Source organism: Leptinotarsa decemlineata, unplaced genomic scaffold (genome assembly GCF_025532065.1).
Source record: "Leptinotarsa decemlineata unplaced genomic scaffold, Ldec_3_MD MMD2_P_RNA_scaffold_4, whole genome shotgun sequence".
Taxonomy (NCBI): Eukaryota; Metazoa; Arthropoda; class Insecta; order Coleoptera; family Chrysomelidae; genus Leptinotarsa; species Leptinotarsa decemlineata.
The window spans coordinates 4,508,872-4,534,060 of record NW_027412531.1 but is presented as its reverse complement, the minus strand read 5'-3'; the positions used below and the strand labels follow the sequence as shown (position 1 = coordinate 4,534,060).

Genomic DNA, 25,189 nt, shown 5'->3' with positions numbered 1-25,189 from the left:
ATTATGAGAAACTTCGAAATTTAAGGTAGTTGATTTCCGAGTCGAAAACTCTAAAATACAATGAAAACACAATTAATCATACCGAATTCTCGTCAAATATATATTTACCAAATAATAGAGGCCAACAAAATTGCTAGAAAAATCAAAATTCTTCTTCGCTATATTCGGATGAGGTGGAATCATCATCGGGTTGAATAACGATCGGATTTATGGAACTTTGCACATAATATGTGTTCTCTTCTTTTATAACGCGGGACACACAATTCTTCCACACATCACTATTACCTACTTTATTCACCACTCGCCTTATATTGTCAAGCACTACAGCATTCAAAGTCGGTGACTGATTATGTTTTCGCAAGCTTTCTTCCGTTGTGGCCCAAACCATTTCAATTGGATTGAATACACAATAGTATGGAGGCAAACGTAAGAGAATATGACCTGGTGTTTCACACATCGAATCAATAATATACTCTTTTTTGAAATTACGTTGTTTTATGGTCGCCAGTAATACCTTCTTCGTTGGAATCTTTTCGGGTATTTCCATGTCATGATTTGGCATGAAATCAACAATGTCTGCTTGACCGAGAATGATACGAATCGTTATGCATAACAATAACCGAGTTTGGGGAAATATTTGGGAGAAGCTGCTCACTGAACCAGGTTTCGAATAACTCTGCAGTCATATCTTCGTGGTAATCTGCATACGAATCTTTTATATTTTGTCCGACAGAAGCAAAACGTTAGGTACGAAACCACTTTCATTTCCGGCATGCAAAATTATAACACGTTTTCCCCTTGAAGAAGATGTGTGTCGATTCCATTATGACCATCCGATTGTTCAATTCTTTATTTTTGGAACCAGAAGACAATAAGACACCTCGTAGAGTTTCTAAAGATTTGTAATTGAAATTGGGATAGTCGAGTAATTTATATCAAATCATTTCCAAAGTTGATACTACATTTTTTTGGTAAAACTTTTTCTAGAGATCAATTACCCTAACACCAAACTGATATTTTTGCACTCGACGCGCGTTTCGCTAACAAGGTTAGCATTTTCAGGAGAAGCAAATTGATACTGAATCTGAAGACAAGGGTTAGCTGTTTATATACCTAAAGTTTTTTGGTCCGATGTGGACTTTGTTTGTTGAATGATGATTATCCTAACTGATTTTTCGGTAATTAACTAGTTGAACCACTACCTGCAAATTAATTTGTCCGCTTTTTAATCTATTGTTAACAAATTAATTTGTAGGTAGTTATTCCACTAACTAATTACAGAAAAATCAATTAGGATAGTCATCATTTACCAAAGTCCACATCGGACCAAAAAACTTTAGGTAACCCTTGTCAGCTAACCCTTGTCTTTAGATTCAGTATCAATTTACTTCTCCTGATCTTCAGGAGAAGCAAATTGACCTTGTTAGCGAAACGCACGTCGAGTGCAAAAATAACAGTTTGGTGTTAGGGTAATTGATCTCTAGAAAAAGTTTTCAAAAATCGGTTTGCAAAACCACTCACTACCTCACCTAACCCACGAACACACGGCACTGATAAAGAAATATTGTGAAACGACAAAAAATTAGTATTCAGCCAGTCCAGCTAGCCGAGCCTTTACTCCTCAACTACATTTGATAGCACGTTCCAATTGGAAATGGATAGACTATACACCTAACGATGCCTTACCTTAGACTCAACCGTGCAGGGCTTTTTCGCCTCTGGTTTTGGTGAATCATCACTTGAGCGCAAACGTTTGCTAACTTCCTCATAGGGGGTTTGTTTCTCCACCTTAGACAGATTCTGCGTACGTCGCTCAAAAATTTGGTGCAAGGCGGTTTTATAAGGTATCCCGCTCTTGAGGAGACAACTGAGTTGTTTCCTGACTGCACCACCAAACTTTTTTTTTAGGTTCAGTTATTGGATCAGGAAGGAGTTGGAGAGTTGAGAAGCTCTCGCTCCCGATCTAAATTTACAGGAAGGTCAGTTGGAGTCGTAAACTCGACAGCAATCTTCTCTGTTGACTCGCTCCTGATCTAAATTTACAGGGAGGCCAGTTGGAGTCGTAAACTCGACAGCAATCTTCTCTGTTGACTCGCTCCTGATCTAAATTTACAGGTAGGCCAGTTGGAGTCGTAAACTCGACATCCATCTCCTCTGTAGACTAAGCGTCAAAAATGATTTTTAAGTTTACTCTGTCCATAAAAGTCCCACGAGTAGCTAGAGCGACGAGAGGGCGCCCGGTATCTCGAAGGTTCCGTGGAGACAGTTGATAGGTTCAGTGTCATTCATCCTCTCGGCACGGATACACACACCTTAGGATTAAGCCATCGTTGGGATGCCATTCAGTTAGGGAATAACAGAACCACTAGTGATTCTATTATTTCCGTATCTAGCGGGGCTACGTGGAACGCCCAACCCCCACATCCCAAGCCGATGCACTCGGCAAAAACAGCATGAAAGATGAACAAGGACAGCTAACCCGCTAGCTTGAATATTGTTTGGGATATGGCATCTCCCTGCTTTGTTCTTGGTCCGTATTGAACCTCTGTGTTATTCTCTAATTTCAATCTTGTTATTATTTCCCCAGTGTCATTTTTGTCGATTTTCTCAGTTTTTTTGGTATTTAGACATTCTTCAACGCACACATCATTATGTTTCTGTCTGCAGCATCAAAAGCAATTTTGAAGTCATTAAATACTACGAGTACTCCACTGCTATATTTCCATAAATTTTGTAGCATTTGGTCCAGTGTGTGTATACAGCATTTATCGTCGATCCTCCTGACCTGAATCCATTTTGATAGTTACCTAAAGTCTATCCAAATCCAAGATAGAGTCAAAGAAAACAAAACCGAAGCGTGATGTTCACGTGATCGCTCAGTGTCAGATGGAAAGGGCAGCGTTCATTGGTGAATTCGCCTTCATGGTACGAGTTCGGTACCAGCACAGGGTTGTAATCAGTCGTTTGCGTGTTTGTGTGGCGTGCGTTAAAGTATATTGTTTAAAATTGTTTTCCAAGATGTCCAGTACAGGCACTGCTGATGACACTGTGAGCTATCCTGTGAGTCCAGCCAGGAAACGATCCAAAAGAAGACATTTGAGTGTTGAGATGAAAGAAGTGATTTTAAATGTGTTCAAGAAAGAGATGGAAGAAATTGAGACATCGGCTATCGACGAAGTCGTATCGAAAGTTTCCGATAAAATTGGAGTGTGTTGCGCTTTGATTTATAATGTTTTACGGGAATATAAACAAAATCATACATTTTCCAAACCAAATACATATCAGAATCGTCAAACCATTATAAAATCAATAGATGATGCTGATAAACATGCAATCAGGAGGAAAGTGCACGAGTACTTTTTCAGACAGACAAAGTACTCACAGAAATAAATGAAGATGTTTTATTGTCAAGTTTTAAGCGGTCAACATTCCATAAAGTATTGAAACATTTGAATTTTGTATGGAAAAAACGAGGGCGCAATAGTTTATTATTGGATAGAGATATTGGATAGAGAGGAAATTGTGTTATGGAGGAGAGAGTATTTGACCAAAATTAAATATTATAGGGAACAACAGAGAACAATTTATTACATGGATGAAACCTGGGTTAATGCTGGTCATACTACCCCTAAAGTATGGGTCGATGAAACTATGACCTCATCTAGGAGGGCCTTTCTAGATGGACTATCCACCGGATCAACAAATCCATCAGGTAAACTTATATTTATATTAAGACCTGCCTCAATCTCAATATATAAAAAGTAACCCTCGTATTTGTTTTACTTACTTACATACCTCTTCATAATTTCAGGTAAAGGAAACCGGCTTATTATTTGTCATATCGGCAATGAGAATGGGTTTGTTGCTGAAGGGCTGTGGTGTTTCGAGTCGAAGAAAACTGGAGATTATCACGAAGAAATGAACGGTGAATCTTTCGAAGAGTGGTTTTCCAAAGTTCTACCCCATCTGGAGGATAATGCTGTGATTGTAATGGACAATGCACCTTATCATTCGCGACGGTTAGAGAAGATTCCGACAACGTCTTCAAAGAAGGTTGAAATCCAAAATTGGCTGCGATAAAAGAATATTAGCTTTGAAGACTCAATGCTAAGAGTACAGCTACTAAAAATTGTCAAGGAGCGCTAGCTTGAATACCAAAAATATATAGCCGATGAGATGGCAGCAGGCCAAAACAAAATTGTCCTTCGCCTGCCTCCATACCGCTGCGAGCTCAATCCCATCGAGTTAATATGGGCGTATGTGAAGAATTTTGTATACATGTTGTCCAAAAACGTATTCAGCCAGGCCAGCGTAGAAATACGAAACATATGGAAACCCATCATCAAACGAAAGATGGTCAACTCTCGCCAAAACGGTCATCTCTCACGGAATCAGTGAAGCGGAAAATGGAAAGCAGAGAAAGTGAAAGTATTTCAACGACCTATAAATAGTCATCTCTCGGAGGAATCAGTCCAGTCATCACCCGAAGACGATTGTAGATACCAACAATCGAAACGTCGTGAACTAACGTGACTTGGAATCTCTACACTTTTTTATTATTTTCTTTTTTCATTCCTTTAATTTTTATTTATTCAATTATTATATTTTTACTTGTAGGTTATTTCACTATCATTTCATTTCAGGTTTATTGTTGCTTAATATAATTGTTATTTTCAGCTATCCTTTTTTAATTATTCTTTTTTACTTGTTTCAGGGATTTCAAATCATTTTATATAGTAGACAATGGAAGTCTGAACTAGTGAAATTCAAGAATTTTGTAGCTCAGCATAACACCACGTTCAAATTTGCAGATATCAAAGTACTTTTTGTTGAGGCTTTGAAAATAGTCACAGCGGAGAAATGGGAGAAGTGTGTTCGGCATGTGATATCGGAAGTCGAGACAAAGATGTGGAAGCTTGATAACATAATAGAGGCACAAATCGAGCCACTGATAATTCAGATCGGTGAGGATGAGGATGATTAATATTCCTTTTGATTTTACACATAATAAAAAATTATCAATAAAGAAATAATTACGTCTCTTTTCATATAATGCTTGAGTGCGCTGTGAAAAATCCAATGAAAATCTTATTATATTACACATATTATCTGCATTTTTCCCGTTAAACTGCAAAACTTGTGCATTTCACTCGTTATTGTAAAAACGTTTTCCTAAGTATGATATAGCACTTGCGATCAAAAAGATGTTGGTTCTGAATACGACCCTGGCCAGTTCTTGGGATTTTCAATATCACGTGCGTAGGGCATGTCAATGTTTACATCCACTCTATCTTGGATTTGAATTTGCTTTAGTCTTCGTTTCTACAAAGTCTTTAATATTCTCCAGTATTATGTTTGCCAATATGTACAATTTAGAAGAGTGATTTGTCTAGAATTCTCAGCTATTTCCTTCATCTAAGAAATATATGAATAAATTAACGAAAATAAATAAACTCATCTGGTCCTCAACTGAAATTCAGGATAGAAGTTGCACCAAAAATCATTTGAATCAACTCGCCACGATTAATTCGAACAAACAAAAGACAAGGGTGGCGAAGAACAAAGTGACATAGTGGTGGCGCGTATTGCAATATGGTATGCAGGATTTATTTAATCCCTCAACTGGCACTCGAACGATACGTCGAAAGCTGCTGGAAATTGAGCGAGCAAATTGCGGGAATTTATACGGGTGTTTCATATTCGATATTGAATAACAATAGGATAAGCCCTTCACTGTACGCTTTGATAAGAAATATCCATTTCGGAAACCGATTTGCTCGACTGGCTCCGTGTTTATATCTGAATTTTAAGCCGCAGGGAAATTTGCTGGAATCAGGAGTGTTATTTGGCTGAATATTTAAATCATCGCTTGCTGAAACAAGGATTGAGTGAAATCTTATTTTTAAGGTTGTAACAACAAATTTTTCAAGATTGTAATAATTTCATCATCAAATTACTACTTAATACAGTGTGTCTCACTTCTCTTGGAAACACCCCCGTATCTTCCGTAATAATCGAGGTAGAATTATGAAACTCTCAGTAGTGATGGAAATACTCAAAATGTACACACCACCTGAATGGGGTTGGCCAAAGTGATATACACTGTCCGCCACTCGCGATGGAACACCCCATTTTTACGGTAAAACATACTAGGGGGCAAAATAGGCTCAGAATTCCTTCAGATTCGTGATCAGAAAGAACTACCAATTAACTACAAATACACTTTTTCCTAAGAACATTTCTCATAGAGCATATTAAAAAACTTAAAACTAAAATTTGTTCCGGATGTTATGCAGTGAGGGTAACTTCAATAAATTTGGGAATCAAAACTATCAGAACAGTGTATTACGCCTTCGTTGAATCCTCGTTTTGGGGAGTATGCAATTCATCAGCACTTCTGTCTGTATTAGTACTGCAGAAACGGGCTATCAGGTATATGTGTAAGATTAAACCTCGTGATTCATGCAGACACAAATTCAATAATAATAATAATAACAATAATAATGATAATTCATAAAAAATACATCTATACATAAAAGTTGAAGGGTTAGCCAAAGGTTATCTTTCACCCCTCCCAAAAATTATACAGTGAGTGTAAGAAAATAATTATAAAAATGCTCATTTACTATCATAACAATGATAGAGAAGAGAAAAAATAATAGATCATATAGTTGCTAATAACTCTTAATATTCTTAACATTATTTTGGTCAATTTAACAATTTCATTGCACTACCATTCATTGAATTTTAAATCTTTTGAATTAGCACTGAGCAGTAAGCATCTGTAATTTTATTTCTTTCTTAAATTGATGAATATTATGATTGAAAAGGGGTGAAATTTCATTCAGATAAGAAGGGGCTATATGAGAAAAACATTCTTGAAATTTGGAAGTACGGTGCCAAGGTATGTTGAATTCTCAAATTGACCATATGTATGTCAGAATACCTGCTTAATAAACTTTATAAATAACTAGGTGTTTTAGTTTGAAGCAACTTAAACGAAAAATTTTTATCAAATATTGGACTATATAACTTCTGCTTGTTATATTGCTGCAAAAAATTGTAATACACAGAACAACAATAGTCGATATGGGAGTAAATAAGAGTTTTAACTAACCGGAGTTTCATTTCTTCTGATAACTAATACTTGAATTTTATAGCGATTTGAATTTGAAGAATACTTTGAAGATGTTTGTCACATGTTCATGTGCTATCTATGATTACGCCAAGATTTTTAGCACTGTCTACCCTGTCAATGGCTGCGTTATCGAGAGTGAGCCTTTCTACTATTTGCCTTTGAGACCCTATGCATAAGGCCAAAGTTTTACTTGGATTGATTTTCAGTCCATGGTTCTCCGAGTATAGGAATGTTTTGTGCAAATCTGTGTTTATATTGGCCACATAACTTTCTGCATCGGTGTTATGAGAAGACAAATATAACTTATTACATAAGGGGGGAGGGAGAATATCTGGTGATATTCATCATTAACAAAATTATATCGTTCTTCTAATCAGGGGTTTGTTCTTACCTGAAAGTTATAATAAGAAAAATATTTAACGTGCTCTAGTGACTCCCCTTATCAACTATAATCCTGAAAACTAAAACACAAACTTTGCCTAGCTTGGGGGTAGGTTCTCTGTATAGCGGGTTCTGATATCATAAATAATTCCAAGTGAATCAAACGAACCTGACTCATGAATTCGCCTTATTTATTATTGATTTTAGATCAATGAACATGAACATTTGAGATAGTACTCAAGGGAGATCTCACTTGCGTCTCACATTAGAATAATCAACGACATAAGCATATACAATTTCTTCTAACTCTTTCGTAGCACAACCCCATACAAATTATAATGATATTCTATTATTATATAATTAAAAAAATAAATAAATAAATAAGGAATTCAAAATAATTGTCTTATTGGCTAGACTTATCTGTTTCTGTCCAATATGAAGGTAGTGGATCTAATGTTTCTATTCAGGGTGGTGAGTCGGGATAAAAAGTCAGATCTCCTGGACTGGAACCGATCTATTCAGGGATGATCGTCTGGAGCGCAGGATAACACCTACCCATCAGGACTCGTTCCGGGTAACAAAGATGACTTGAGTCAAGGGTAGTAGGCCCCAAACAATCTAGGGGTGGAAGAACAAGCCCTAGGAGAAAACATCAATGAAAAAAATAATAAGGATTTTCGACCATCCAGAAGTAAAAAAAAAAATAAGAAAATTCAACTTACGTGGAAGAAGGGTGGCTTGAAACGTAGCTGTCCTACGCAAGGACAGAAGACAAAGTGCCGGTAAACACAAAAAAATATCCGACTAAGTCGATAGCTAGAGGAGTAAAAAAAACCAACTCAACGGAATGATTCCAACAGAAACTGTAAATCCATTCACCAATTACTTCCTCAGCACAAATTTTACGTCTTGAGAATTTATCCTCAAATTAGAGAAGAGCAAAACAAGTTAAACTCGAGACGACATCGGCACAAGTGATATTTCCACCTAAATCAAGTAGGATGTGTTTTTTTTTCATTTTTTTGTTTTCTTTCCTTTTAGTTCAGTATATTTATAAAGAAATAGTCCCTTAGAATAGATAAACCATATGGCAGGTGTGTGTTTAATAAGTGGTATTGATTTTTCTGAAGTCTCTCTTTACATAAAGCAATGATGGAACCAAAACAATTGTATTTGAATTATGAAACTTTGGAACACGTAACATCCCCCATCAACCCCCAGGAGAAATGCTCCGTAATTCTCCTTTAACATAATGGGATCACCTAAACTATTCGTCATCAGATTCAGAGTCAGGAGGTTTTGCTTTTAAATCTTTCACATGCCATAATCCTTTCGGGCGATCATCTTTGTCGGCTAACTCATATGTAGTTGGGCTCAATTTATTTTTAACCTTAAAGGGTCCTACGAATTTTGGGGCCAGCTTTGCAGTGAAGTTATTTGTGGCATCCGACAGAACAAAATTTCTTCTGTACACCCAGTCACCAATTGTATAACTAACTGGACGATGCCTCAGATTGTAACGATTCTTTGAACTCTTATGGGCCTTAGCGATTCGTTTTTGTACATCCTGATAGACCTGAACAATCTGTTGTGAACGTAACAGTAAGTCCTGTGGGGTACTGGTTGCAAAATCTGGAGACGTATGGAGGTCGCCAGAACCAACGTACTCTCTAGAAAAATTTATAAAATATGGAGTTAGTCCAGTGATTTCATGAGTCGAAGAGCGAATGGCACAACCAACTTTGGGAAGAAGGGCATCCCAGTTCTTGTGATTATCCATTATATAACAACGCAACATGGTTTTGAGTACTCCGTTCACTCTCTCGACGGGATTTGATTGAGGGTGATAATTAGGAGTGTAGAATAATTTCACTCTGTAGGATTCACACAATTTTGAGAATGAGGTACTACGGAACTGGACTCCATTGTCACACTGTAAATACCTAGGACATCCAAAGACAAGAAAAATTTGCTCCTCGACTATCTTTGTCACTGCGGAAGCAGTGGCTGAACGAATCGGAAAGAAAAGTGGGAACTTGCTGAATACATCCATTATAACTAATACAAATTTATAACCTGACGAGGAACGTGGCAAAGGTCCAAAAAGATCGACACTTATTGTTTCCCATGGTTTCGTAACTTCTTGGGGCTTACCTAAAAAGCCTGCCGAAGAACGAAGAACAGGTTTATTTGATAAGCAAACCTTACATTTACCAACATACCGCGCAACATCAGACCGCATCTTAGGCCAATAATACCGTCTTTTAATGCGCTCATAGGTTTTGAAAATACCTCCATGTCCTGAGGACATCTGGTCATGATTTTCTTTCAATATGGCCAGTCTCCGACTTTTTGGTACCACTATCTTCCAAAATTCGCTATCGTCTCGCAGGTTTGGATATGAACATTTCACATACTTGAAAAGTAAATTGTTCTGACATCGCCAAGCAGGATAATGCAAGGGATGTGCTGAGACTTTTTCTCGTAGAGAATCATACCAACTATCTTCTCTATTCTTTGATCCACCTTGATTGATAAAGAGAGGATCGATACTGGTAATTTCAGGGACTGAACGACTTAGCACGTCGGGTACGACATGATCTCGTCCTTTCCTGTGGACAACCTCGAAATTGAATTGTTGTAATCGAAGAGTTCAACGAGCCAAGCGGCCTGTGGGTTCTCTAAGATTATGTAACCACACCAAACTATGGTGGTCAGTAATGACCTTAAAATTATACCCTTCGAGATATGGTCGTAACTTTTCACATGCGTAAATGACGGCAAGTAATTCTCGCTCTGTGGTGGAGTAGTTTTTTTCGCTTCTAGAAAGAGACCGAGATATGTAACAAATTACATGTTCTCCATCATCATGCTCCTGCGAAAGAACCGCACCGATTCCATAAGCGGAAGCATCAGTTTGAACAATAAATGGTTTGGTGAAGTCAGGACAAGTGAGAACTGGGGCGGAAGCCAATGAATTTTTGATAAACTGAAAGGATCGTTCACAATCCTCAGACCAATGCCATTTTTTATGTTTGCATAATAATGCTGTAAGTGGAGCAATCGTTGTAGAAAATTGTGGTAAAAACCGACGATACCATGATGCCATCCCAATGATTCTCCTTACTTCGGTAGTATTTGTAGGAGGTTTGATATTCAATATCGCACTAACTTTGTCAGGGTCCACATGCAGCCCATACTTATCCACAACATACCCGAGGTACTTCAACTCGTTCCGGCAAAATTGACATTTTTTTGAGAGAGCGTCAATCCTGCAGATAATAGTTTTTGGAATATTATCTCTAACACTTCAAGGTGTTTCTCAAACGTTTCGGTAACGACGATAATGTCGTCCAAGTAGACAAATGAATATGGTTCCATTTCTGCACCAAATAAACGATCTACAAGACGTTCCCAAGTGGCAGGGGCGTTTGTCAACCCAAACGGCATTTTCTTAAATTGATACAAACCACGTCCGGGTACTGTGAAGGCAGTTTTATCCCTCGAATCCAAAGCTACTGGAACTTGCCAATATGCCGAGCGAATATCGAGTGAACTCAAGTATTTTGCATTGCGTAACTTATCCAGGATCGTAGCAATGTAAGGAATGGGATAAGCATCTTTTTTCGTGACACGATTCAATGCCCGATAATCTACACAAAATCTCCATTTATCATTACCTTTGGGCACCAAAAGAACTGGTGAAGACCACGCTGAATCGGAGTGCTCAATAATATCATCTCTGAGCATGATTTCAATTTCCTCATCGATACGTTTCTGTACCGCTGGTGAATAACGATAAGGTCTAAGCCTAATTGGTTCCCCTTCCGTAATAATTTTGTGTTCTATCAGATTGGTACAACCAATTTTATTACCCATTAACCCAAAATACTTCTCAGTTAACTCCTTCAGAATTTTTCGTTGGTAAGTTGTCAGTACATCCAGAGCCACTAAAGAATTGACACAAGCAACATCTGGAGGGGAACTCTGAAAGGACCAACAATTTTTCCGTAAGTCGTGGATTATACCCATTTGTAGCCAAAAATCTATACCTAGAATCAAGGTATGAGAAAGATTTGGAATTATCAACAAATTTGTTACAACAACTTCGTCTTGTAATTGAATAGGAACACTGACTGAGCCTAAAACTGAACAGGATTGACTGTTTGCAACGGTACAATTCTCAACGCGAGAAGGTAATAATTTTACTCCTAAATTCTTCAAAATATTTCAACCTTTCATATTCATAAAACTAAAATTTGCTCCTGAATCCAGAAGACCCATGAAGCGTATACCAAAAATGGTTAAATTTAAATAGGGACGGTTATCGCCTTCACACTGTGCAAAAATATACGCAAGAACAGGTTTAAGACATACTATACTATCATTATATGATTTTGGGTCGAATTTCTCCGAACTCATCCTTAGACCCGCGGATGGTTCGTAGTCGCGTTTCCCGAACGGACACAATCATTACATGTACGAGAGGTAACATTTGCTTTCCCACATCTAAAGCAATGCTTCTTGAAGGCTTTAGTACAGTCTCGTTTACAATGGCCTATCTCTCTGCAATTCCAACATACCTCTCGACTAGCGTCTGTAGCAGAACTAGACGAAGCATGCCCTTGAATGGCGCTAACTTGTGGTCTGCGGGGCCTCTGGTACATAAGCTCAGATTCCGCAACTATACTGGGATTAGTGGGAGGTGGGCGCATGCGCATTGTGCGCAATTGCACATCTTCAATGGCTTGAGCAGCTCTTTCTAATTCATCTATTGTTCCTATAGGGTATAGGGCCAATTGATTCTGAATAACTGGTAAGAGGTTACGTCTAATAATTCTCAGCTGAATTTCTTCACTCGGAGGTTGAGAAAGCTTTCTGAACAAATTTTTCATTTGAGCACTAAAAATTACAGTTTTCTCTTCAGCCCCTTGAGTTCGATTTCGAATATCGCCCCAAACATCTTCTTCATACTCAGAGGACAAATAAGTTGAGCGGAGCTTTGCTTTAAAACTGCTCCAAGAATCAAGGCTATCTCGAATTGCACGATACCACGATAATGCTGTTCCTGAAAACAGGATGACAGCGCTATGAAGAAGCTCTTTTTCTGTTATTCCGCAAGCATAACTGAGCTCTTCAATCCTTTCAATAAAATTTGTTACGCTACCCTGTCCATTGAATCGAACATTCCATTTCGAAATCGTAATGAAACTTCGTGAAAAATCCAACGTGACCGGATATGGTGTTATATTGAACTGACTTTCAACGGGTGGCATGGCAAGATCTTGCAACCCCATTCGCCGAACTCTAGGCTCAATTCCTAAAGTAGAATGCAAGTTGTGTTCCGTCTCCCTGAATGGAGTGGCTTGGCCTGCCTTATAAATAGGGCCAACCTGTATCTCACCTTGTGGGACATCCACTATATTCACCTTAGACTGAACACCTGTTACCAACTGTTCGACCGGACATGGTGATCCAGTGGGATCAGATTTTTTTTCACCTGCTCCCAATGAATCAATAAGAGGAGCATCTAATAAGTGTGACAACATTTCTCTGTTGGAAGTCGGTTCTATTACTGGGAGTGTAGGATTAGGTTGGTCTAGAATTGAACCTTGGTTTTCCGGGTTCAGGACTTCTGATAAACTGTTCTGTCTTATTGACTCTTCTAATTGATCAAGGAGTTCAGCGGCCCTTGTTATCATTTGACATTTCAATTCAGTAAAATCTGTCGAAATTACCCGGTTCAAACGCCCTATTACATGGAAAATCCGAGTTCGTACTTTCGCATATTCATTCGCTGTATTATTAAAGTCAAAATTTTTCACGATACTATTCAAATCCTCAATTTTAGATTCACAAATTTGAATTTCATTATTTGGGTCTAATCCTTCTACTGAATTGGTCAAAAAATTACCTGATTTCTCTAACTTCAAAAATATTCTCAATCGTTTTCGTTTATCATCGACAGAACCATCACTTACCGCACCTCTTACTAATAGTTCATAAGAAAGTTCATCAGATAATAATCTGTTGATTTCCATATTTCACTGAAAAGTAATATTACTCAGATGAAAAAATAACTATATCTCTCGATTTCCCGAAAAAAAAAAAACAACTACCCAAATAACTTCCTGAAACCCCTATTCAATCAAAGGACAAAACGTCAACGAATAAGGTCAGTGAATGCCTTTTGAAACACTTATCACTTCAAGACAAAAATAAAAACATGAAAACGGTAACGATACTTACGAAGTACCCTGTATTATGAAAAAAAAAATACCTATGGGTGATGTAATGAAGTAATAACTGGCTAGAAAATCGTTATTACTATGCCTAAAAATACTTATTATTATCAAGAGTAATGCAGCTCAATACTCTTCCGAGAACCCCTGTATAAAGGAAAGAAAAAAAACTAAGGTCAGTGATTGCGGATTCGATAACTCTTAAGTATTCAAAGTCAAAACCACGGGCAGTTTTGAGACACCTTGTACCATAGAGAATACTTAAATGTGATCTAACGAAAGCACCTGATTTCTGGTCTAAAAATCCCTGTATGTCTGAAAATTCCTCAATAACGACAACAAAAATACCTGATTACTCTTTCGATCATCCCTGTAGGTGAAAAAAAAATGATACAAATAAGTTTATGGTAACGTGTAACCACCCTGTATATATGCAACTAAGCAATTCTGGAAACATAAATCAGTACTTGACAGCTTCTTTAAATCCAAAAAAAAAACAATTTACAAAAAATATATGCGATATCGTTCGACGAACACAAGGCGAAATCACTTTCGAATAAATACACATGAGAAAAAAAATAAGAACCAGCTAGAATTAATTATTGGGCGCCATCTTATTACATAAGGGGGGAGGGAGAATATCTGGTGATATTCACCATTAACAAAATTATATCGTTCTTCTAATCAGGGGTTTGTTCTTACCTGAAAGTTATAATAAGAAAAATATTTAACGTGCTCTAGTGACTCCCCTTATCAACTATAATCCTGAAAACTAAAACACAAACTTTGCCTAGCTTGGGGGTAGGTTCTCTGTATAGCGGGTTCTGATATCATAAATAATTCCAAGTGAATCAAACGAACCTGACTCATGAATTCGCCTTATTTATTATTGATTTTAGATCAATGAACATGAACATTTGAGATAGTACTCAAGGGAGATCTCACTTGCGTCTCACATTAGAATAATCAACGACATAAGCATATACAATTTCTTCTAACTCTTTCGTAGCACAACCCCATACAAATTATAATGATATTCTATTATTATATAATTAAAAAAATAAATAAATAAATAAGGAATTCAAAATAATTGTCTTATTGGCTAGACTTATCTGTTTCTGTCCAATATGAAGGTAGTGGATCTAATGTTTCTATTCAGGGTGGTGAGTCGGGATAAAAAGTCAGATCTCCTGGACTGGAACCGATCTATTCAGGGATGATCGTCTGGAGCGCAGGATAACACCTACCCATCAGGACTCGTTCCGGGTAACAAAGATGACTTGAGTCAAGGGTAGTAGGCCCCAAACAATCTAGGGGTGGAAGAACAAGCCCTAGGAGAAAACATCAATGAAAAAAATAATAAGGATTTTCGACCATCCAGAAGTAAAAAAAAAAATAAGAAAATTCAACTTACGTGGAAGAAGGGTGGCTTGAAACGTAGCTGTCCTACGCAAGGACAGAAGACAAAGTGCCGGTAAACACAAAAAAATATCCGACTAAGTCGATAGCTAGAGGAGTAAAAAAAACCAACTCAACGGAATGATTCCAACAGAAACTGTAAATCCATTCACCAATTACTTCCTCAGCACAAATTTCACGTCTTGAGAATTTATCCTCAAATTAGAGAAGAGCAAAACAAGTTAAACTCGAGACGACATCGGCACAAGTGATATTTCCGCCTAAATCAAGTAGGATGTGTTTTTTTTTTTTTCATTTTTTTGTTTTCTTTCCTTTTAGTTCAGTATATTTATAAAGAAATAGTCCCTTAGAATAGATAACCCATATGGCAGGTATGTGTTCAATAAGTGGTATTGATTTTTCTGAAGTCTCTCTTTACATAAAGCAATGATGGAACCAAAACAATTGTATTTGAATTATGAAACTTTGGAACACGTAACAAACTGTATATCATCCTGCATATAGATGTACTTGACAATGTGATAAGAAAGTGGAGTAATCAAAAATAAACACTAAAAACATCAAGGGTCCTAAAATACTTCCCTGCGGTACACTTGAGACTGTTTCTTTTGGGGATGACCATGGGTAATCATCCAGTTTAACCCTCTGTGATCGGTCTGTAAGATAGCTGGTCATCCATTCAAGAGAAATGTCATCAAATTCTCTGAGCAAAATGTTTTACCAGTGATTGCTTTGTTCATTTTGGAAACAGTTTGCCTCTATTTGAGGCTTCATGCCATTCTTATAGCAGCCGTTTCACAAGGTTGAAACTGCCAATTCTTTTAACGAATTTGGTCAGGAATTCTATTTATTACAATGGGGTCAAGATGTTTGATCACTTGCCCTCAGATATGAGACAGGCAAATTTGACCAATGAATTGTTCAGAATAAGAGTAAAAACATTTTGGCTGATAGACCCTATTACAATTTGCAATAATGATAAATTTATATGTGACAAAATGTGCATATTTGAATTCAGGTTATATAAGATTTTTGTTTATATTCTTGTTTGGATATAAATGTGTGTTTGTCTAGTGCAATGGGTGTGTTTATTAATGTTATATTATATATAAGTATATACATGTTTATGAGTCTATTATATGAGTGTTGATAATATATTTAAACAAATCTGTACACAACCATGTTAAGACAAAATTTTGATGTTGAACCATAGCGTACGTTCTAACTTTACTTTTTTGTGGGTGTTTTCATATTCACATTTTATATTTCTATACTTACATTTGTATTTTTCACAAGCTTTGTCCACAAGATTTATTCTTGATGACAATAAAGTATGTTATTATAAATTATCATCATAGAAACACCCACGTATCTTCCGTAAAACTATAAAACTCGGCCAAATTATAAAAAGACTCTTGAATTAAAAATCTTTTCAGCTCTCTACTGAATTCATCAACGGTGCGTGCTTCCTTTATGTATTTTGGCAGCTTATTAAAAATTATTTTCCCCATCACAGATGGCGAGTCTGATGATCAATTGACTGATCCCAGAATTACATTTTTGTCCAGATATCGACTATCTCAAATACAAAATAAGAGATGCATATAATAACATTACAGCCATCATGCTAGACATGCTACTTATTATGAATGAAAGGGTATAAAAATATCAAGTGTGATATACCTACCACTGAATTGGGATTTTATAACTTTGTCATTATTTGAAATAAAAGGGTAAATTCCGTATGGCCTTGTTGCAACGTTTGATCAAAGGTTTAGTTTCACTTCGTTATAGTGCATTTCTAATAAAATAAAACTTTTTTTCCACACTTTTAATTTTTTCTAAAATAACAATTCAATTCATAAAAACAAAAACAACATTTCTAGTTTTCCCTGTATAAAACTTGAGAAGAAAAGTCCCTGTAAATTTGTTTCCAATATCTTCCTATTCCTCCTCCTATTTGTTACCACATAATGAAAAACGGCTTGTATAATGCTGGAAATGCATTTTCCACAGAAGCATATAAAAAAAAACTCGAAAATTAAGTTTCAAATCTCAAATTATTATTCTACTTGTTGAGCAAAGGCCTTAACTTCGCCATCGCGCCAACGTCCACAAGTTTCCTCATTGACCAGACCGAAGCAGAAAAATTTAGATGGAATATCAGAGAACAGCTGGATCGAGAACCAGTTCCAACATCTAACATCAGCAATGAAGAATGTAGAGCTCAGAACGGCTTACGTAGAGACACCACCATCAAGAGCCTACCTGCAGATAAAGGAAAAGCTACTGTGGTAATGGATACTGTTCTCTATGATCAGAAGATCGAAAAGGCTTTCCAGAAGGGACATAAAGATCGTACAGGACCCTACTGCATCAATTGAAAGAAGTTGTACCAGATTTTAAAAAAACACCTAGTCTATTTTTCGGACAAGTAGAGATCATCGCTAACACCGCACCACAGTAAGCCCCCTCACTTGTATGGACTACCTAAAATCCATAAGAAGGACGTTTCGCTCAGACCGATCATCAGCTCCAGAGATCCGGCTACACAAAACTTGTCTAGATTTTTACTCCCCATGATACAACCATTACAAAGAAAAACATCGTCTTTTGTGAAGAATTGAAGGCATTTTGTCGAACTACTAGAGGCAATTGAAGTCACACATGAAGATCAACTAATCAGTTTCGACGTGGAAAGCCTTTATACCAACGTTCCGGTCGAAGAAGCACTCCAAATCATACGGAGGTAGCTATCCGGAGACGAGGACCTGAAAGATAGAACGAATTCACCACCTATAGAAGTAATTATGGAATTACTAGGATGCTGTGAACGAAACTGTTATTTCCAACTGAAAGAAGATTTCTTTACACAAGATGAGGGACTGCCAATGGGATCGCCACTTTCACCAGCTATAGCCAACATATATATGAAGTGGTTTGAAACTCTGGCCATTGAAGAAGCCCACAAGAAACCTCGTGTCTGGTTGATAACACCTTCATAATATGGAACCATGGGAATACTGAACTAGACGCCTTCCTGAAACACATCAACAGCGTAAGACATTCCATCACTTTCACAATGGAGAAGGAAGCCCACAACGAATTGCCATTCTTAGACGTATTGGTGAAGAGGACCGACATGAAATAGGAAACATCTGTGTATCGAAAACCCACTCACACAGGACATTATCTGAACCAGGAATCCAACCACCATCAATCAACTAAGAGAGGAATCATCAAGACTCTAGTAGACCGTGCTTTTGGGCTCTTCAATACCAAGGAAGGTCTCTAGAAGGAACTAGACATCATCAAAAATGATCTTCAACGAAATGGCTACTCCAAAGCGATGGTGGAACAGACTTTGGCTAAAAGACAACAGGAACCCCGAAAGAAAGAGAAGCCGTCACAACCAGTGCTTGCACTTCCTTACATAAGAGAATTATCGGAAAAGAAGCAAAGAATTGGATTCAGGTACAATATCAGAACCTGCTTCAGATCCGGAAACACTATCCGTAGCAGCCCCACGAAAACCAGGCCACCAAACGAGAACTGCGATTCCAAGAATTGCATTTACCGCAAACTATGAGGCCATTGAATGTTCACATTGCCGAGCACAAGAAACACACATAGCGAGGGGACACCAGCAAATCAGCAATAGCAGAGTCATCGAATGGTCCCAAGCTGAGATCATACACAAAGAGGAACATTGGTTTAGGAGGAAATTCAAAAAAGCCGCATACATGTTATCCAACAATGTATTCAGCCAAGCTACCGTAGAGATACGCAACATATGGAAACCCATAATCAAGCGAAAAATGGCCAACTCCCGCCAAATGCTCATCTCCCACTAAAACCAGTGAAGCGGAAAAAGGAAAGCAGAGATAAGTGAAAGTATTCAAATGACCTATAAATAGTCAGCTCACGGAGGAATCGGTCCAGTCATCACCCGAAGATGATTGTGGATACTAACAATCGAAACGTCGTGAATTAACTTGGCTTGGAATCTCTTACCTTTTTAATTTTATTTTATTTATTTTTTGTTCAATTTGTTCCATTTTTATATGTATTTTCTTTCACTATTATTTCATTTCAGGTTTTTTGCTTAATATAGGTAATTGTTTTTTCAGCTATTCATTGTTATTCTTCTTCTTTAATTTTTAATTCTCCTATTTTAGTTATTTCAGGGATTTCAAATCATTTTATATAATATCAGACAATGAAGTCCGAACTAATGAAATTCATTCAGCTTAAAATTTGATAATCTGTACTATCGAGCCTACGTGATAACGTTGTCGAATCGTATTTTCTCATCGGCTGGACATGATACGAATAAAATTAATCAACTAAATAATGATTTCTTGTTGGTTATCGCGGCCTTTTATATACCTGCACTACCGAGAGAATCATTCAGTATCATATCAGGCACATGTGAATGATTAACGCACACTCGCCTCCCTAAAGCTAATCGAGATTCAAGTAAATTAAGCCGAACCAAATGTAGAACATTAATTTTCCGGCTTTTTGTCACCGAAAAGTTATGTGAAGTTAGCCGGGATGATCATCAATCATGTTGAGCGTAACAGACGATGGTATTTAGAGACACGTGTACTCGTTTAGTAGCAACAAATCAAACTACACCACTATAACGACGACAGCCTCTAATCTCTGTTTACGTCTCTTATCTGCCGCAAATGATATAGTTAATTTCTGCTCAATCTCAGACTTGTAATAAACAATTAGGAAACATACATCTTGGAAAAGTGATAAAAATTAATCAACGAAAATTATGGAAGGAAAACTATTACATTGTACCTACGTTAATATGCGGAATGCAAGAGCCAGCATAAAGGATAAAATACTAGCCTAAATTAAATAATTCAATGTATTCAACAGAATAAAATTTCTTAGTGGGCGAATTATTCAGACAATTCAAATATAAACTCAGTGCGCCAACATCTGCAATCAAATAGTCCTCATTTTCTTGCACTCACAAAAACCAAAGTCAGTGCTTCAACAAACCCCGTCAATTTTCTATTTTTTGGCTATGATTTTCACTTACGATTCAGACATAACTTTGGAATATCTCTTTTTATTAGAAGCGATCTCTTCTGTCCAGTGCTGGACGACATGATTTGAGGGGCGGCAACATTTTTGAAATACCAAATTTTTTTAAGATAATAATAATAATAATGGTATTTATTGGGTGAAATAAAATATAACATCCAAGAAGCGAAGTACAAAAACTGCAGTGTAGAACACTACAGGTTTGTTCTCAAAATACGACAACTGACAACAAAAAAAATATATCAAATACAAAAAAACAAAAACAAAATAGAAAAAGTAATACATTACTCATCTGATATCAATCAGCATTTGAATAACAACAAAAAAATATACACATGGATAAATTATTGAGTATTTGAGTTTGTTTATCTAGTAGTTCAATTTTCAATTTTTGACTAAAAATACCTATTTTAAAATGTTTAGAAGATTTAAAAAAAAAGCTCGGAGACGTCGATTTCTAATTGAAGGGGGACACCTTTCAGGCTACCTAATCAGATTTTTTGTAGTAGGCACCCCCTCGGAGGGGTCGAGTAGGTCGAGTGGCACATTGTTTTAAAGGTCTTTCGAATACCTTTACATCTCTGTTAAAAGAAAATTTTTGTAACGATTAGTTTTCGAGATAATCTGAAGATTTAAAGATATTTTCATTGAGTTCAACTCTTTTTAAAATAAATCAAATTGTTTTTAAGGTACAATTTACGTTCAGAACTTTTATAAAAGAAATAAATTTTGGTTTTTTATGACAACCTGCTAATACGTGTCCATTTGATTTCGTAAAAAAGTAAGAATTATTTGTTTATTACGAGGAGATTTTTTCGGTAAATGGGGTTGGTAACCCCCCTTACATTTTAGGTAAATTGAGTGACACCTCCTTATGAAGGTTGCTTTTTGACGTGGATATTTTATGCTTCTGATAAAAAAGTGAATCATACTAAAAACTTACCTACACAACGAATACAATCTGCTGATTTCCTTGGATGCTGATGACACAGAAAAGTTTAAAAAACTGTTTTAGGGTTAATAAATTCCAATAATTGTTTTTAAAGCACACACAAAAAAGTAACACCTAATAAGGGTAACTCACATAGGAAATTTAGAGTAAATATTCAAAATGTGCGCCATTTTGCTCCATGCAAAAATAAAGATTTTGTTCGAATTTTGCTCATACATTATTCAACATCTCAGGAGTTATAGCACGGCATTCATCAATAATTCGACGACGTAATTCATCCAAATTGGCTGGCTGTGTAGCATAAACTTTAGACTTTGAATATCCACACAAAAAGTAGTCCAGTGGTGTTAAATCTGGTTATCGTACTGGCCATTCAATTGGACCTCTTCTGCCAATCCATTGTCCTTCAAAATGATTATTCAAAAAATTTTGAACCTGCTGGGCATAATGAGGTGGTGCACCGTCTTGTTGAAAATAGATAAATTCCTGTTCAATTATTTCAACTATACGAGGTTGTATTGCCTCTTCAAGAAGTTGTAAATAAGAATCACCAGTTAAATTTCCATCAATGAAAAATGGACCTATAATATGATTGCCTAATATTCCGGTCCAGACATTCAACTTTTGGGGATGTTGGGTATGTATTTCTGCGTATTGTCTTGGGTTTTCATCAGACCAATAACGGTAATTGTGACGGTTCGCGCAACCATTTAAATAAAATGAGCTTTCGTCCGAAAAACAGATGTTATAAAGCAGCTCGGAATTTTGCATTAATCTCTCACTCATGCCCTCACGAAACTCCTGTCTTCTGTCAAAATCATCCTCATTGAGTTCATGAACAAGTTTAATTTTGTAAGGATGGAATTTGTGGTTTTTAAGGATTCTCCATGCGCTCATATGGCTCATTCCGGCCATTGCTGAAAAACCTCTGGTACTCAACCTGGGATTGGCGATGACTTGACCAATCACTCCAATCGCATTATCGTCATTCACTACCCTTCTCTGAAAATTTCTTTTCTTATTTAAAACCGAACTTGTCCCCCTGAATTTTGTGACCAAATATAGAACGTGATTTCTGGTGTTTACCAGGGTTTTGCTCGTTGAATAAAATTGGTGTTCTATTAGCATTTTGGTCGTTGCCAAAAAATAAAGCAATAACTGAAACCCTTTCAGCAGTAATAATAAATAACAATACACGACTCGTTTAAACAAAACATTCAAACGATGTACTAATGAAAACTGGAAGAAGAGGAGTGGGTATTGACTTTAAAAAAGATATTTTATTTAACAAAAAACTGATAAGAAGAACTTTTTTATCTAGGCATACAAGTTACCGAGTGGTCTGTCTAATGTATTATTAACATGGCAATTTTAACTTCAAATTATCTCGAAAACTAATCGTTACAAAAATTTTTTTTCAACAGAGTTGTAAAGGTATTCGAAAGACCTTTAAAACAAGGTGCCACTCGACCTACTTTCCCTATCTGAATAAGGGTCGTCGGACGCATCCCTCCGAAGGGGTGGGTACTACAAAAAATCTGATTAGTCTGAAAGATGTCCCCCTTTAATTAGAAATCGACGTGTCCGAGCTTTTTTTAAAAATCTTACTTTTTATGTTCAAAAACAGCTCTGTTAAGTTTTCGTTGTTACACACTGTATAGATAAGTCGGAATTTCATTGCAGATAACCTTTTTGATAGAAACACGATGACTGTAAGGACCTTCGGTTTGACATATTGAGCCAACAAGTTTCTGACAGCTTTGATGAGACTCTGTTCCTTCTACGTACCCCATAAATGAGGCGAAGGCAGAAGTTTTAAATCTTTTGGAGTCTTTTCTTGTTCCTAATTGCGAGGCTTGGTCCATAGAGTTCATCTCCATAGTTCAAAGATGAAAGAAAGAGACTGTCACATAGAATAATTTTTGTATTTTTAGGGAGGAATTTTCGATTTCCATAAATCAGCTTAAGTGAGGGGTGAGCTTTCTGGATTAGTTTATTCACATGGGAATCAAATCGGAGATCACTGTCTGTATTCAACTCAAGATTTTTTGGAGTACCCCAAGAACTACACTTGGATCAGTGCCGCAACTTCGAATCGGATTTATGGCAGGAAATGATGACTCTGTTGGGAATAAAGAAGATAAGAACAACTGCTCTGCACCCACAATCCGATGGAATGGTTGAGAGGCATAAACGCAATATCAATAACTACCTCTCGATGTTTTTCTCTGAAAACCAAAGAGACTGGGATAAATTGGTTACTCTTTTTCTGTTGGTATACAGGAGCTCCCAACGTAATGCGACAGGTTACACACCATCCATGTTGTTAACTGGTAGGGAACTGAAGCTTCCGATAGATGTATTGTATGGCGATCTTTTCGATGAATCTCAATAGGTACCTCTTTCACAGTATGTTAATGACCTGAAGGAGATACTGGAAACTGTACACGAATTGGCCAGGACCAAATAACAGCTTTCCAGCGACAGGATGAAGATAAGATACGACAAGAAGTCGCTGCCAGTGAGCTTCAAGGAGGGCAATACAGTGTGGCTCTACCAACCCCAACGTCGGAAAGGTTTGTGTCCCAAGTTGCAGAGGCCATGGCAGGAACCTCACTTGGTAAACAAAAAGTTAAAGGATCTTTTGTACAAAATCCAATTGTCACCCAGAAGCAAGCCTAAAGTTGTCCACGTAGAGAGGCTGAGTCCTTACATGGGTCGTGATGTCACCTCTTAGAATGTTGTTCAGGGCGAACATCCTCAAGGAAGGGGATTGTGTTGTGAATCATGCCCGAAAGAAAATAACGCCGGCCGCCACTGGTAACCATAGACCAAACGTGACGCAGCTAAGAGCGTGTGGATGCACAATTTTCCCTGCCGCTCTAGAAGCAGCGAGAGTAATGCTACCGATTTCGACGGAACTCCGGCGAAATTTCTACGGTATTCGATTACTCTATTCAGACGCTAGCTGCAAGCGTATCGAGACAGTCAAGTGGACGTTACATGGACGTTACATATACCCATGATTCGTCGCCAGTTATGGATCGCCGTTGACGTCATTCATCAATTCCCGAGCGATGCTCATGCAACGGTTTTTTTGGTCACATTTCAGCAATTTCGGAACAAACTTCGCTGCCACACGCTTCATGTCCAAAAATTACAAAAAATTGCATGACATGAAGGCAAGGATATCTGTTGAGAAAATGTTCAAGAACACATTCATGTGAAGTACAAATTTTGCCACGGCGGCTAGTACCATACATGAAACAAATGTATATAGTTATTTCAAGTTTGGAAGTTTATATATGCCTCCAAATTGATTTTTACAAAGTATCATTCATCTAGAGACAGAATTTCCTTATCATTTTTATAATTTATGTGCCACTGATTGCATAGGCAACCAGCTGAAAACAATGTTTTCGAAAATCAACATTTTTTACCTTTATGATAATGTTCTTTTGGATCATTTATTTTCTCTTTTCACAAGGGAAAGAATTTATTATACTTTGAAATTTGCCAATAGAATTTTAAAAACAAATATCAAAAGAAAATGAAAAACTCATCATTCTGAAAAACCTTCAGAATAGATTAGCAAAGTTTTTGGCCTAAATTGTATAATCCTACTTTACAAAATATACGTTACTTTCACCACCTTGTCTTATTTTTTATCAATTCCTAAATAGTTCACAATCATATGCAGTGCCGTTTTCAGGTTTTCCGGGGCCCTGGGCCAGTCACCGTTGGGGGCCCCTCCCCCCTCCCCATAAAAAAATGTTTTTAACAAAACAAATATTTTTTACAACATTTTATTTATTACACAGGTTTTTTCGGGCCTTTCTAATGGCGAACTCCTCGATTACATCTTTGAAATCTAAATCTATGAGGACATCGTCCTCTATACTCATAAGCGACAGCCATTTGAGTTTCTCCTGGCTCATGCTATTCCTCAGTTCGTTTTTGATCAATTTGAGTTTGGAGAATGATTGTTCA

General features: G+C 37.0%; 2 protein-coding genes across 6 annotated transcripts in view; one reads left to right on the top strand and one right to left on the bottom strand.

Moving 5' to 3' along the window:
- The window catches only part of LOC141487602 (uncharacterized), a 111,274-nt gene that overhangs the window by 74,432 nt on the left and 11,653 nt on the right, over window positions 1-25,189 (top strand). The window lies entirely within an intron of this gene.
- On the bottom strand, window positions 7,694-15,391 carry LOC141487574 (uncharacterized). The gene is made up of 3 exons (XM_074186709.1): window positions 15,176-15,391; window positions 8,242-15,092; window positions 7,694-8,158 (listed from the first exon to the last, which is right to left on the bottom strand). The coding sequence occupies exon 2, from the start codon at window positions 13,558-13,560 to the stop codon at window positions 11,944-11,946; it is 1,617 nt and encodes a 538-aa protein (XP_074042810.1). The 5' UTR covers window positions 13,561-15,092; window positions 15,176-15,391; the 3' UTR covers window positions 7,694-8,158; window positions 8,242-11,943.

Excerpts from the sequence above, each read along its gene's own strand:
- LOC141487574 (XM_074186709.1), bottom strand. The coding sequence starts at position 13,560 with ATGGAAATCAACAGATTATTATCTGATGAACTTTCTTATGAACTATTA.